A 16,171-nucleotide genomic window follows, 5' to 3' on the forward strand; every position below is an offset into this window, starting at 1 on the left:
TCTCTCTCTCTCTCTCTCTCTCTCTCTCTCTCTCTCTCTCTCTCTCTCTCTCTCTCTCTCTCTGCATACTATTGGGTACGATGCTCTTAAAATATACATTGGATTAACATTTTCTGATGCCGATCAAACGGTTGCTGAGATAGTTGAGAAGTTCGATAAATTTGCCATTGGTGAAATAAATGAGAGCAATGAGCGCTTCATATTGAACAGGAGCAACCAACAGGAACCCGAAAGCTTAGAGTTAAGTTTCTAGCTGCCATTAGATCTCTCGTAAAAAAAACATGAAACTACTGCGTGAACTGTGTAGATTCAATCCTGCGAGACAGAATAGTTCTAGGGATCCGGGATTCTGCTACCCAGACTGCTACTGAAAGAGCGTAATCTGACGCTGCAAGCCTGCATCGATGTCAGCTGAAAATGCAATTATGCAAGGTGAAATGCTGCGTCCAGAGACTTTAAATAAACTGAAAACGGCCAGACCGTACGATCATCACAGAAAGCGTATGCAAGCCATGAAGTGCAAATTTTGCAACAAAACTCACGTGATGAAAAATGAGCAATGTCCAGCCTAGGACAAAGTATGCTCAATCTGTGGGCAGAGTAACCACTTTGCAACAAAATGTCCGAAGTCGTCACGTAAGGTGCGTCACAATGTTCACAAGGTCCGGCTAGACAGCTCCTCAGACGAAAAGGCTGAGGGTTTTGTGTACTTTGTTTCTGTGCTAAACACTAAGAGCAAAAGAGAAGTTAAGTGTCACCTACTCATTGGAGGAGTGCGTGCCAGTGTCATCTTCTAAATTGACACGGGCGCTGTGGTGAACATCCTGCCAGAACAATATGCAGACTCGGTTGTTTCCACTCTGAAAACCTTAAAGATGTGGAACGGTACAGATGTACGCCCTCTAGGAACCTCCTACACTACTGTGCACAACCCTGCTAATCACAAGAGGTACTCTGTTGAATTCGTGGTAGTAAACGAGGAACTACTGCCTCTTATGAGTTACAGAGCTGCGGAACAGATGCAGCTGCTGTCTCTAAATGAGAACAGCATGTAACTTGTCATGGATGTTTCACTGAGAGAAAAGTACGCTGATGTGTTTGCACAGACAATGGAAGCCTTACCTGGCACACAGCCCCTACAGGTCTACTTGACTTTTACTCCAGTAGTGATGACAAATCGCCACATCCCCATTTCTGTGTGCCCTGCCGTAAAATCTTAACTTGACAATCTGTGTAAGCTCGGAAGTGATTAAGCAGGTGAATGAGCCGACCCCTTGGGTCAGTCAGATGGTGTTGACGAAGAAGAAGACCTGAGATATCAGGGTCTGCTTAGATCCGATGGAGCTCAACAAAGCTCTTCTGTGAGAGCACTTCACACTAACCGAGTTAGAAGACACCAGATGAGCTAATCGCAGTACTTTGCAAGAGCTTATCTAAGTTCTGGCAACTGTCATGTCCACCTGGATGAAGAATCCAGCTTACTAACGACGTTCCAGACATGCTTTGGTCAGTGTAAGTGGCTACGCCTGCCTTTTAAAATTTCTGCTGCTGCTGAAATATTCCAAAGGAAAGTCATTGAGGCCGTAGACAACCTTCCAGGTCCTGTGTGTATAGCTGATGACATATTGATACATGGGACGACTATTGAGGAACACGATTGCAACTTGGATGCCTTCCTGAAACGCTGCATAAAAAAGTGGATCAATCTCACCCCTAGGAAAATATCACTGCATCTCCGTGAAATTACATTCATGGGACACTGCATAATTTCTCATGGCCTGCAGAGCGACCCACAGAAGGTGCGCGTCATGACCGCTATGCCCCAACCAACTAACCTGGAGGAGCTTAACACGTTCAACGCTGCCGGTGTTAACAATGCACCTACCGCTCTGCGCTGGGATTTCTGCGTTGTTACCGTGTATTCACTTATTGATTTACCACATTTCCTTTGCAGGAAAGCTAACCAAACTGACACATTTACTCTTCATGAATGTTATCTCACCCGTACATGTTCAAATAGTATGGAAATCGTTCCTCTTCATAATAATATATTGATATGAAAACAGGGCAAAAACTGACATTTCGTGCATTTTCGTCTGAAATGCCACCGCACCGGTGGATTTTCGAGTTTGTTACAATATCATTCGACAGTATACTATTTTTTCCGGTAAGAAATATGACAACGCTTACACATGTGTGGGGTATGAACCTTGTTTTGTGTTTCTACATGCAAAAATACCTCGAAATTTTACATACTACACAGTTATTATATTATATACCGTTAGGAAAACGGTAAACAAACCTTGTTGAACGGACTTTAGCCCAGAATTTACATTGAGTCTCAAAGCTCCTAATTTCACGTTCGAATCAACGGTAAAGCATCGTATTCGTTAGTTCATGTAAGACTAGGATAATATAGACTGTCCCTGTTTAATTTCTATGTAGGTAGTGCCTGCCATCTGTTGGAAATCAGAGTAACAAAAACCAATAATCTATCCACGAGCTGACTCGTGGATTTGCAGGGGTGTGTTTTGATTGTTCCCACGCGCGGGGAACGTTAATCAATATCTTGGACTGGATAATTACCTGGGGAAGTTTCTACCCCATATTACAAATGTCCTACAACCCATTCCGAATCTACTAAAGAATAATGTCTCTTAATAAGAATAAAAGTGGGGAATGATGCTAGTGACTATGGTTTAGGCTTGGCAATCTATCAATAAGGCTATCCTATTGCGTTTGCCAGTCGATCCCTAACCCCCGCTGAGCTCAACTATGCGCAAATAGAGAAGGAAATGGCTGCAATGTCCGTTGGCCTTAAGAAATTTCATCATTACACATATGTTAGAATAGTGACTGGCGTGACTGATTACAAGCTGATAGAGGCCATAGTCCTCAAACCCCTTTTAGCGGTCCCAAAATCTCTCCAAGCACTACTACTGTGCACGCACAAATATGACTATAGAGTCATGTATAGACCAGGAAAGTCAATTCCCGTTGCTGACACGTTGTCTCGCTGGCGTTTACCTAGTTAAAGTGGACAGGAGACAAGGATACAAGACTACTGGAGATAAGATCAGCAACTGACAGAGATAGCACCATGGCTCTACTCAAGACCCTCCTCATGAGTGGGTGGCTCCAACACAAGGCCTCACTCCCACAAGCTCTGACGCCATACTACGATTATAGACATGAGCTCACTCTACAAGACCAGAGGACCTCACTCTTACTCTAGAGGATCCAGTGTCGTATTCCCCAGCTCAATGCGAAGTGAAATCAAGCAGAAGGCTTACGCTGGCCATCTCGTCATTACCGCGTGCATACGTCGAGCTAGGGACCTGGTGTACTGGCCTGGAATATCCAAGGAGATTCGTCATATTGTTGAAGCGTGTGACATCTGTGCGTCACTCCCAGACAAGCCATGCTGCAATTTCAACTATCACTGGCCGATGGCAGCTGTAGAAGGGTTGATTCTGATGGTTTCTGGCATAATGAATACCTCGAAAAGGCCGGTTGTATCATGTCTCTGACGTCATCAGTTATTCAATGGCCATACGCAGGCAATCAAAACACTGAGTGTTCACTTGCATCTTTATATAGAGAAATGAACATGTACATAGGTGGCACCTAGTGTTAGCCATCGACTAAGAATGAAAATGGGAAATCAGTAAAATTTTGCATAAATGCTCGGGTCTATCCGTAAGCATAATTGTTTGAATTATCAAACCTCACGGTTTTATTGAGAAAGCAATGGGTCATTTTATTCAGCAGCCGCTGATGCTTGTTGTCAGCCAAGCACTAGCCGGCATATGGTGCCATGTATTGACTCATCTGGCCATATTCCCATCACATTATATCTTGCCCATTTTGGAGCAACCCTCGGTTTAAGGATACACTCTAGCTTTTGCACGGATATTGCTCTAATGAAGAGTACACCTTTATTGACCAAGGAATCAAATCAATCACTCGTTTTATTTATATATGAGACTGTTAAACTAACTGTAACATTATCATTAACTTTGCGATGTTTCTGACAATGGCCTCATGGTCGTCAGACGCACTGGCGTTTGCAAGCCGAGCCTCCAGTGTGCTGTTGCATTTCAGTTCGGTCTGTGAAGAATTGATTTTACATGTCTTGCATCTACCATTCTCTCAGTCTATAGTTACACCATCGTTAGCATGATTTCTTCAGTTAATTCCTGCCACATTATTGTACTGTGGCCTACAATAAACAAACAACATTGCTTGTGGAGAACACGACGGGCCAACACCTTGCGTAAGAGCTGCTAATGCTGGTAGTCAGCCAATCACAAATGAACATGTGATGCTATGTATTAGAACATCTGGCCATATCCGTATCACTTACAAACTAGAAACTAGACAGGAGTCAGTGTAGCTGCCGCTATATGTTTTTCTGTGCTGGAATGACATGAATGGAATGAAAATGAAATGCTTGTGATGGGCTATTCTGGGCCACGTTTATTAACTGTCAAATGGTATATAAAGTTGTAAATTTCACAGAAATTGTGTGCTGCGAATACAACAATGTTTTCTTGATTAATGTAATACAATGTGTTGTAGTCCTTCTCTGCATGTAACTCTATGCATTAGTGTTCACCATTACGTGAAATTTGTGTATATTGATTTTATACGATAAACAAATAGGGCAAAGTGAGTCAGAAGTCGCATAATGTCCTCGGCCCTCACAGACTGACAGACCCTAAGTGCTCTCAATCATCAATTATTCATCCCAAACTAGGAAACATGCAGCTCTTTTGTCACTAACTATTCCATGTTCAATAGATCAGGTTCAGTATTATATATTTCATCGCTGTTGTCTTCATCCCGTGTAGTTTATCACTGCTCTCTGCTCTCACATTCTTTTAGATGCATATTTCCCCCTTTTCAAGCAGTTTACATTGATATAGCTGACTATTTTTATTAACAATTTCGAAATCTTGACCATCACTCGATGTCCATGCAAAACAAGCACACTATACATTGAACATAAGTATTAGATCACATAGTTGCAGCAACCTGACAGCACTAATGTGACGATAATGAATCACATGCCAGTAATCAGGTGACACCATTGCTACAACATTTGTTATTAGAGCGCGAAGGTTTTGAATATGTTAACCCATGTTGCGATATTATGGCCTGCTGATTCTCGACAGATGTTTTTAAATACTTGAATAATATAAATATATTTATGATATTTTTAAGTTTAGCTGTATTATTTTCACATTTAAAAGTACGTCAGTGAACCATTTAATTCTGTCATTACTATGAATAAATAGAATACAATGTTGATAGACCGTGCAATTTTTGTACATATAGTGTGAGCATGTGAGAGAAACGTAGGTGAATTGGTATTTAGTTTGAGGGGCACCGATTTCCAGCGTAGGGCAAACTTGAGTTTTGTGCGTGTATAATCATTGTTAACTTTTCTTTGCAGGAATGAACTAGAGCGTCAATTTCTGGAGCTTCTTCAGTTTAACATAAATGTGACATCAAGTGTTTATGCAAAATATTACTTTAACCTTCGATCTCTGGCAGACGCAAACGACCTCACATTCCCTACTGAACCTCTCAGCAAAGAAAGAGCTCTAAGATTAGAGGTAGCATATTTCAGTTCAATATATGAATTCCCTCAAACCCGAATGTAATATGAAACTGGACAATGTGTTAATGTCTAACTCTATCTGACCCATATAAGATTCTCCCTATAAACCAAATCTTCACAGAAATACAAACAAACTGGACGGTTTCCTCGGGTGATTGTCTTTCAGTGAGTTCTGTGCAAATTATCATATATTATAATTATCATTAATGTGAAATGTGTGTGGTGTATACTGTTATGAATTTTGCAGCTAACATTGTGTACTGTTATAGGAATTCCAGAATTTATTGTCATAGTGTATGAAATCCGAGGTCACTGAAATTTGTGGATCACATTAAGAGCTAATGATACCTAGTGTCTAACATAAAAATGGTAAAGGGTGTCACAACTTAAAGGAATCATTTCGTAATTAACTGCACAATCAAGAAACATTTTGCAAAATATATTCTCACCTAATAGCAAACATGTTACTGCATGGTTACTCCAGTATAAAAATCAGGAGTTTATGCTGATATATGGTATATAAAAATAGCAAATAATTCTTTTCTATAGCGCTAATTTGCTTGAATTCGGCAACCATTAGCAAAAACTGCATTTCCTTGAGTGACGTAGTGGTTCTAGACCGGTACATCATGTCTATTGCCTAATTCAAGTACTATGTCAAAGTGCAGGGACGGGCGCATTATAAACAAGTAGCATTGCTTTGAGAACACAATGAAATATGTAAATTTACTTAAACAGGACGAAGGAAAATCTTCTCAAACTCAATTTAAAATCTCATCTGTTAATTATTTAAACATTACAAATCTCGGGGATTTAATTTGTGGGTTCTCACCACAGAAATAATATACTGGTTAAACTAGAAAGCTGATTCGCCAATCACCCTGTATTGAACAAGTGATGCCAGAGTAAGTGACTACAGTGCCCTCACATTGATGGCAAGAACTGTAAACACAGCATTGGTGATAACATAGGAAATATATCAGTTATGATATTAAAATGACTTTTATGAAGACAGAAACAACGATACAAATAACTGCTAATAATAGTACGAAACACAAAGTAGTGTATATTACGAGTCTCTATGAATGTATACAAAAAGCTTATTTGAGCAGCACCGACCATAGAAATATATAGAGACGCTAGAATGCTGATAGCCCAATAAAATGAACCCCAGCGAGCGACGCTAGCGCCCCTACCAAACTGTGGAATTTTTTGGCGGGAGATTTGTGTTTACATTGACTAAACTCAGCGATCACCTGCTCCTTCAAATCGCTCCCAAACTTTTTTTTTTAAAGAACACAATTTATAATATAATAATACAATATTAACACATTAGGTACTTGGGCCCCCAGGGGAAAAATGTTTCCATTTGTAAACCTCATGATATAAATAAATTTTGTTTAATAATCTAGTCCGTCACATTAGTACACTACCACGGTTCGAGCAAACGATATCCTATCCGCACCAAGCGCGGGAGTAGCGACAGAAACATAACCATGTAAAAATTTATAGGATATTCAAATTGATATTAAAAATTAGAAACTATTGTTTCCTATGAGCCATTGCACACACGCGACGACAAAAATATTTAGAAACGTGTCTATTTTCCAGCGACAGTAGACTGGTACTCGCTCTCACCTCGATTACTCGATTGCTCGATTACTCGCCCCCATCGAGTAACTATGGCTGATAGGGTCTATGTCCCCCAGGGTACTGCCGGAACGTACCCTGGTAATTATCCGATATGCCGGACCGTACCTCGCTTACTCCCTACCGTGCCCTTACTGTCCCTGTTCAGCCCACTACGGATGCCGCAAAATTTGAAATATACATACAGACCTGTATGATATCTTTATAAAGTTGGATTGGAGTATGAAAATGTGAAACCAAGAAGATATTTCAACTTATATACACTGATGCGCGCAATCCTTTAGCAAATATCGCGATGATCGGGAGGGAATGCGTTTTCCTTTCGCAATGTTTACGATATTTTCGCGCATTTTCGCGCGAGATTTTTGAAAGATGCCTCCAAGTGTTGTGGTGGAACAGGAAAATTTGTATGATTATCTTAATGGGTTGGAAACGTATAGACTCGCTGACACTTGTAGAAAGGGTCGGGAGGTGAAACGTAACAGGGTAAGGGTTACGAATATTTTGCGGGAACGGACCGGAAACAAGGAACGGGAGCATAAAGAGGCGCGTTTACTGCCGACAAGCGGTATACATTACGACATCGGCTGAAAGTCAGGGTACGGTTTGGAGTAGGCGAGGTACAGTCCGGCATATTAGATAGTTACCAGTGTACGTTCCGGTATACCGGACTGTACCCAGGGTACGTTCCGGCAGTACCCTGGGGGACATAGACCCTATCAGAGTAACTAAGCCGAGAGGTGGGAGCGAGTACCAGTCTACAGCGACAGTTTCCAGCAACACTTTACAAATAGCCAATCGCAGCCGTTTCCATCGGCACGTGACATTACGATTACGTCATAAATAACCCATAATGCTAGCCAAGACGTAGACTGGTCTCCAGCGCTAAACTTGCGACCAGGGCCGTAGCTACCATTAGGCAATAGGAGGCAAATGCCTCCTACAAAATTTCCTCTAAGCGGGCCCCATACCCCACGCCCTATAGGCTCGCTTCGCTCCTTGTTCTTTAACTCACAACATTTGCCTCCTACAAAATTTACCTCTGGCTATGGCCCTGCTTGCGACGCATGTCACAAACAATGGGGCCGCGAACCATTCTAACCAAAGCGTGCAGCTGTGGCAAGCTACTAGTCCAGGCATTATTTGATATGACCTCGGACAAATTGCAACAGAAAGTGTTTCAACTGTTTTATGCTCTTGGAGGTGTCCACTATAACATATCAAAACTCTTAAGGAATCCTGGTGGTGAAAGGTTCCATGGCGGCCATTTTTCAAAATGGCCGCCATAAAACTGATATTTCCCTATATCTCCGCTTCTAAATAACATAGAGCTTTGATTTTAAGTGCTAAACATACATTTTCAGGGACAAGGAATCAAATGAAACACATTTCGATAAGCTAAACCTGGGCAAAAAGCCGAAATAGCCGTTATTTTCCAAAATGACAGCCATAAACCTGATATTTCTCAATATCTGCGCTTCTAAATGACTTAGGGCTTTGATTTTAAGTGCTAAACATACATTTTCTGGGGCCAGGAATCCAATGACACACATTTCAATCAGCTACATCAAACGCATTGGCTTGTTCACAGAAGTGCGCACTGGTTTTGGATTTATTGAGGGAACCTCCCTTGCCAATGCCATACACGCAGGAAGTAGTATCACATCCCAGAAGAGCGTGCATGAAGAAGATGTGCTGTGATACATCGGGGCCTAACTGCTGCTTGACAGACTTCATGTTCCAGAAACGCGGTTTCTTCACATTATTCTTTGGCTCGGGTTGGAAGAACAGGTCACATGACTTGAGGTTGGTGCCAGGAATTGTTTCTTCTTCATTGTGACCTGCATATCTTCATCAAACGTCACCGTTGCTCCAGCATTCCCTCTCGTACGTCTCTGGTGTGTTGTGTCTTTTGTTGATGTACCATCATAGCCATCAACCCGACTGTTGCCTGTCCATACTTCTTTGTGACATACTCTGTGTATTGCGAGCAGATACCTTTGTATATTGAGCCACGTTGTCATGGAATGCGCTGGACTAGTGCCCCAGCATCCAACACGTAGTGGACTTGGCCTGTGATTCCTGGTGCATCGTGTGTCAAGAGTGTTCAGATAGCATCTGCTAGCACTGGCTTCTGTGGCTGTCGGAGCAGCAGTATGGAATCAAACAGAGCTGGTGGGTAACTGCACAGCTCATATTTGAACACAGACTCCAGATCCTCTGTAGCTTTTGCAGCAATTGTCAGTCGTTGGAAAAGCAGCTTGGGATCCACCTGTACTGCCGCACCATCAATCTTTACTGCCGATTTCACAGCCAAGGTGATGGCCGGATCCTTCCTCTTGACTGTGTAGTCAGCAGCAGTTTGTCCATCCATGTTGATCAGGATAGCTGTTCCAACAGTTTTCGCTGAGTCCACATTGACTGTGGTGGTTGCATGCACCCCTGTCGAGATGCTGCGCAAGCTCGGATCTGAGCTGAAGGGTGTTCTCTCTTGCAGATAGCTGATAACTGCATGTGTGTCTTTCATGTCACGTGCTTGTCTAGCATTTGTCATGTCCTTGTTTTGTTCACCAGTGTTGTAGTTGACGCCTGTGAGCTGCTGCATAGCATTGTTGACTTCAGCACAGGCAAGCATGGAGAGCAGCCATATGAGACACTGTTGCTCTGTCATGCCTCGCCCTCTCGTCAGGCCACTGCTGGTCTTCATACTCCTCATCAGGACCTGTTCGATGGTGAGATCTACGGACAGACCAGCCCATAGGCGATCACTTCTTCTGACAACATGGAACCCTTCTTCGAATCGTTGGTACACATCTGGATGTTCATCCTTGAGCTTGCTTATTCGCTGCACATAGAGGCGAGCTGATTTGGTGTAGAGGTTGTGCCCTGAGGCTGCCAATGCGCTCTGCTCTGACAAACTTCCGTAGTATGTCCACCATCTCCATGTACTGTAGCCAAAGTGTGGCAGTCCTAGAGGACATCAAGGATTCGGTTTTGGCCCTGAGGAGCTCCTTAATCCTAGTTAACACATCAGCTTGGCAGAACTCCTCTGCAGACACGGAACCTTCCATCAGCTTCTTGTAGAGGGCAGCAAGTTCATCAAGATCAGTGTTTCCAGTTCCGTCTGTCGTATGCTCATCATCTGGTGACACTGTTGCCTCATTGGTCTCCTCCACTTCATGTGGCTCTGCAGATGGTTGAGGGAGTGGCACACCAAGTACGTCTGACAAAATCAAGGCATTCAGTGCTGCATCATCAAGGAGATGTCCTCGCACTGCTCGTGCAATAGCCTTGCCTGTCATCATGTGTACCACCGCGTTGTCTGCATAGATTAGCTCCAAGAATTCCTGCAGTCCTGATCCAGCCATGAGGTGCCCAATGCTTCCCAAGAAACTCATTTCTGTGTGAAAGGTCCCCATGCGCAAGACTATGTCATTCAAGACACTTCCTGTGGGCTCAGTCTCGATGATCATGAGTGCTTTCCACCATAGTGGTTAGTCAAAGGTGATGATGGACGTAACACCATGGCGACGAGCATGCTCACACACGAACTTCAGTGTGGAATAGATGCACGTTGTGTGACAGGCACCATGACATCTGGTTTTGGCTGCCATTTCGGCTTTTTGGTCAGGTTTAGCTTATTGAAATGTGTTTCATTGGATTCCTTGTCCCTGAAAATGTATGTTTAGCACTTAAAATCAAAGCTTTATGTTATTTAGAAGCGGAGATATAGGAAAATATCAGTTGTATGGCGGCCATTTTGAAAAATGGCCGCCATGGAACCTTCCACCACCAGGATTCCTTGAGAGTTTTTATATGTTATAGAGGACATATTTCTGAGTATAAAACCGTTGACAGACTTTCTGTTGCAATTTATCCGAGGTTGACCCCATTTTTTTCACGAAATGCATGGACTATACAGTCATTGTATTACACAGTACGTACAGTACATGATAATTTGCTGCGTATAATTTACTTATACTTATCTTATCCTTATACCTAGAGAGTTTTTGCAGCCTGTTATTTAAAAGCAGCAGCAGGAGTTTTTGCCGTTTGTTTATGTGATGATGTGTACCACTGTGGCGAGTGCTGGGTGAACTTTGACCCAACGTCGGTCGCTGTCGCTGCAGTGTGTTTGCGCCAGTCGCCTCGATTTTTGTTGTTTGTCGTTACGGTCGGTCGCTGTCGCTGCAGTGTGTCTTGGCTTTAAGACGGACGTTGCTATTAAGAATATCAATTAAACTGTAACAAAAAACAAGTAAGATTAAGACACTGCAACGACAACGATCAATCGTAACATCTAATGACAAAATTAGAAAATATTGTTTCCAATGAGCTGTACAGCCATAGAACGCTATGTGTGGTAAGATTTTGCAATGAAATTGCGACAGTTTCATTATGTAATCAACAATTGTAGATCCACCAAATTTAAAATAACAAACACATGGTATATAATTTGTTGAACATATGAATTTACCTTTTTAATTCAATAGACTTCCGGAATTTGTGATAGCCACGTTGACGTTTGGTGTGCACTAAATTATTGTATTTATACCTAACATGTTTTATATGTCGTTTTTTCAATATTTTTTTCCAAATTTCTGGAAATTTCATCAAACTATATTGGGTGTACCAGCAAGATGGTGTGAGTGTTACGCTGTGGCGGCGCCAGGTTTGCTATCTCCGATTGCTCTTGTTATTATTGTTATCAGTATTATTACGTATATATGTATATATAGTATGTATTTCCTTATAAGTATATATATAGTTGTAGACAATTAGAATGCGGGGTGTTTCTTAATTTATTGTCACCTAATATATATATATATATATATGTATACACAAATACAGATGTGTGTGCGAGTGCAGCTGTGACATCCATAGCGATATAATGTAAACATACCATAATGGTAACGTCTATGTCTGTGGCGTTATATTGTTTTTTTCTGTGAGTTTGTGCACAGCGGCGGGCATTCGATGAGATGTGTGTTGCAGAGGGACATTTTAACGTCATTTACGTGGAATTATTAGTTGATAGAGAATCCATAAACATTAAGTATGTGGTAATACAATAAAACTACAATTTATATTTATTTACAATAATTTTATTATTGAAATATTCCAAGATACAGCGGTTTGGTCGATTGCATCTCACGCCAGTGTGGTTGACTAATCAAATTATAAATAACCATATCTATTTATTCATGAGGTTCGGAAACGACAAATCTTTCCCCTGGGCGCCTGGTATATAACGCGGCAATATTACATGATTACATTATAACTAAGTGATGTTCTATTTAAAGTATGAGAATGATTTGAAGGTGAAGTTGGTCGCCGTGTTTAGTCAATGTAAACGCAAATCTCCCGCAGTATTTTGCCATCACTCAGTAGAGGTGCTAGTGTCGCTCGCTGTGGTGAATTTTACTTGTCGATCAGTGTTCTGGTGCCTCTATATTTTTCTATGGTTCTTATCTGTAGATCAAGCCGTCAACCATGCCCAGTGGCAGTTTGAATGATGTGCATTTATACTTGTCTAAACATTTATTATACACCCACAAAATTGCGTAGGAACGCCTATATTCATATTTTTTTACCTGGAAGATTAACTTCCCAGCTAATATTTGTACGCAGTGTCTTTTGCTCTCTTCTCATTTTTTTCGCAACAGTCGCCAAGCAGCCACCCTATGCAATTCAACAACCAATTAACCCAGACGTTATCCAAACGCGAATTTAAGATTTTTTAGGTTTTGGCTTGATCACTACATCAATTCTGCTCGTTTTATTTCCATTTCATTAACTAGCATATACTTCATTTTTCAATTAAAGGCATAATAGGCCCATTGATTATGCAAAGTTGACGAATGCTACAGTAACTGGCACCTTCTGTAGTTAATAAGTACATTACCTTATAGCCAAACGCGTATTAGTTTGTCCAATATCACTGCTAATTACTAAGAAATGTCTAATTGAAATCCGTAAATCTGGTAATCTGGCGCCAACGCTAAATTGGTTGCCAAGCAAAATAGCCTCGAATTCGGCTAGGTGACGTCACATGTTGCTACGGGTGTTTAGCAGATAATTGTTTGTCCCGGGATGCTTATATACGACTAATGAGCTAGTAGACTGTATCTCTGGGTGTATTCTCGGTATTGAGGCACAAGTAAATAACCGTGGGTGCTAATGAACGGGTACCCACATGTCTTCAATTTCGGACACAGGTGTATTCGTTTGACCAATATACGTAAATACGCCTAGTGCCATGTTTAGTCTGTGGCCGTGGTTAGTCCGCGATCCTCCCATAGTGTTGGCCCCCAACACAGCCTACTTCATTATCACGAGTGTCCGTGATTCGTACGTGGATTCCACGTTCATTACAATCACTGCTACTGTTACGTATACAGTTACGGTACTGTACTATCGCTAGCATTGCGTACGGCCGAGCGAAAATGCATGCGTGCGAAAATGTCCGGTGCACGCGCTATAAATCTGTATCACACCCGTTTCGCAGTATGCGGTTTCAAAACTGTAAACAAGTCAGTCAACTGATTTCTTGGACTGCGGATTTCAATTAGACATTTCTTAGTAACCAGCAGTGATATTGGACAAACTAATGCGCGTTTGGCTAAAAAGGTAATGTACTTATTAACTACACAAGGTGCCAGTTACTCTAGCATTCGTTAAAATTGTTTTACTTTTATTTGTTAAAAAATGTTCATTGATGTTAAAGGGAGAGTTTACTCTAGGTTCTAGGGTTATTTTCAGCTAATTTAGGTTATAATTACGCTACATAAAAAGTTCATGGTTCAATCACCATTAGAAATATTATTAAAAAATGTTTTAAAACTAACGACTATAGTTTGATTACAACGACGGTGGCGCCACTCAAAGCGCACGATCTGATAATTTGCGCAAAACCACTTTCCAGCCAAGGGCTACAGACCGAGAGTGTTTCTTATTCATTCATTTAAAGGCAAAAGGATTGTAATATCTTATAAACGACATATAGTTTCAGTTATAATATGGATAAATTTGCCCTAAAATGAATATTGTTCCGTTAAATAGAATTTAGGTATAAATATAATTGCACTTTTGTGATTAGCCCTCGGTCTGTAACCTGCAAAATAAATTGTCAAATAAGCAACTTTTTCGGGGTGGCAGCACGGTCGCGGTTGTCATGGCGCCGTTCAAATTTCGTAGCGTTGATTTGTAAATAATTATAACAATTAAATTAGGTATCTGGTAACAAAGACTTGTGGGTATAGACGATTTGTTATACAGTAAGTACAGTTGTATGCAGTAAAATCCTAGAGGCTAGTGTCCCTTTAAGAACGATTTAAAGGCATGTTTTTTGCGTCGCTTTACGGGGAGAAGAGCGGTAACTTTGGAAGTATACTTAAACTAGTTATCTACGAAGAATAAATAATTCTCTTACTTTCCCACTTTATATTTTAATTGCTTATGCTAGTTACTGTGAAATCCTCATTTTTGGAACATGTCGGTTGTTTCAGCTTTTCCTCTGATATATGGTCTTGTTTTTATCATTATTTCACAAATAAGTTTACTTATATTCGTTTGACTATTTTTTCAGGCTATGTCACAGGTTACAGAAATGAAGATGGCTGACCTTGCTAAAGGAAGTATACGAAAGACGGCAAGTTTAGACAATATGTGTTGTCGGCATTGCCAAGCAGTCCTGTCCTAACAGCATTGATACACAATGATGCAATAAAGTGTGATGACCATTTGTACAATTGCATAGACATGAACAGTCTAATACTGTTGATGTCTGGCTGTCCTGTGTACCTTAAAACGAACAGTGTTTTATATATTGGCATGACGATCCCTGTTTGTTTACATGGCTACTAATGTCAGGAAAAATTAATAAAAAATAGTCGTTTTGGGACATGTCACGTATGCTTGAATCATGCACGAACTTTGTATAAAAGTTATTAACTAGTCGTTCGGTATTAACGGTACTTGCAATCAATATAACTCTCTTTATTCATAGTGGGAATTTGTTTAATAGGGCAGCATTTTCATGTAGAAGCTAATCAGACGATCTTAATGTGATTTATGGAAAAAAATACCATTGAGATTCGGTTGATTTCTTGTCAAAAATGTGTAGTTCAGTATATTATGATACTTATGACGTAACTGTTCATATGTTTCTGCATAGCTGTGTTATTATACATTATTATTGTTATTATTATTACTAATAATATTGTTATTATTATTATTATTATTATTATTATTATTATTATCGTCATTCTTATTGCCAATTTATATTTTCCATGACAACGTTTGGCTTCCTCTGCCCCTTCTCAAGTTGGGTTAAGTTTATGTATGCCTAGTTCAGTCCAAGCTCGAAGCCTTTCAAAAAATGTAATTACATTTACCATTAAGCCAGCTCTCCATTCCAAAAAAGCACCATGGAACGGTTTTAGGCATGGTGAACGTGTTATGTCGCCACGCGGATTTTATCTTGCAAACATTCCATCGTAATCTCACTCTCCATTTGTTCTATGTACATCTCTTGATGTGATTATTCAATATAATCATCAGGATGTCCAATACTGAATACCTTTCTAGGTTGTGATATAGAATAGTAATAACATGTCTGCGTAGGAAAATGCATCATACCATTTATAGATAGCAGCTTTAAGTATTTAACTGTAAAACCTCATTATAGTTATTATACATGTTAGAACTAAACTAAGCGTGAAATGGAAAGTAATAGATAACAAATGATAACTAGCGTAGTGCATCCTTCCTCTGAGCATTACATATAGTGGTGCTACTTTCATGGTAAGCAAATGATTATGAACAGTTTAATTTAATACAAACATGTATAAATAAATAAATATATATGTATATACATATATATCTACACACATA

The 16,171-nt window shown here is 40.5% G+C and overlaps 1 protein-coding gene across 1 annotated transcript in view; it reads left to right on the top strand.

Annotated features, from left to right (window-relative positions):
• LOC106809424 (cyclin-Y-like protein 1) overlaps positions 1-15,512 on the top strand; it is a 205,475-nt gene extending 189,963 nt beyond the window's left edge. Inside the window, exons 8-9 of the mRNA XM_014812505.1 lie at positions 5,459-5,621; positions 14,865-15,512. Coding sequence (XP_014667991.1) covers positions 5,459-5,621; positions 14,865-14,978 — 277 coding nt within the window. The 3' untranslated portion in view covers positions 14,979-15,512. The remainder of the gene's footprint in view (positions 1-5,458; positions 5,622-14,864) is intronic.
• The last annotated feature ends 659 nt before the right edge of the window (positions 15,513-16,171 follow it).

Source organism: Priapulus caudatus, unplaced genomic scaffold (assembly GCF_000485595.1).
Source record: "Priapulus caudatus unplaced genomic scaffold, Priapulus_caudatus-5.0.1 Scaffold353, whole genome shotgun sequence".
Classification (NCBI taxonomy): domain Eukaryota; kingdom Metazoa; phylum Priapulida; class Priapulimorpha; order Priapulimorphida; family Priapulidae; genus Priapulus; species Priapulus caudatus.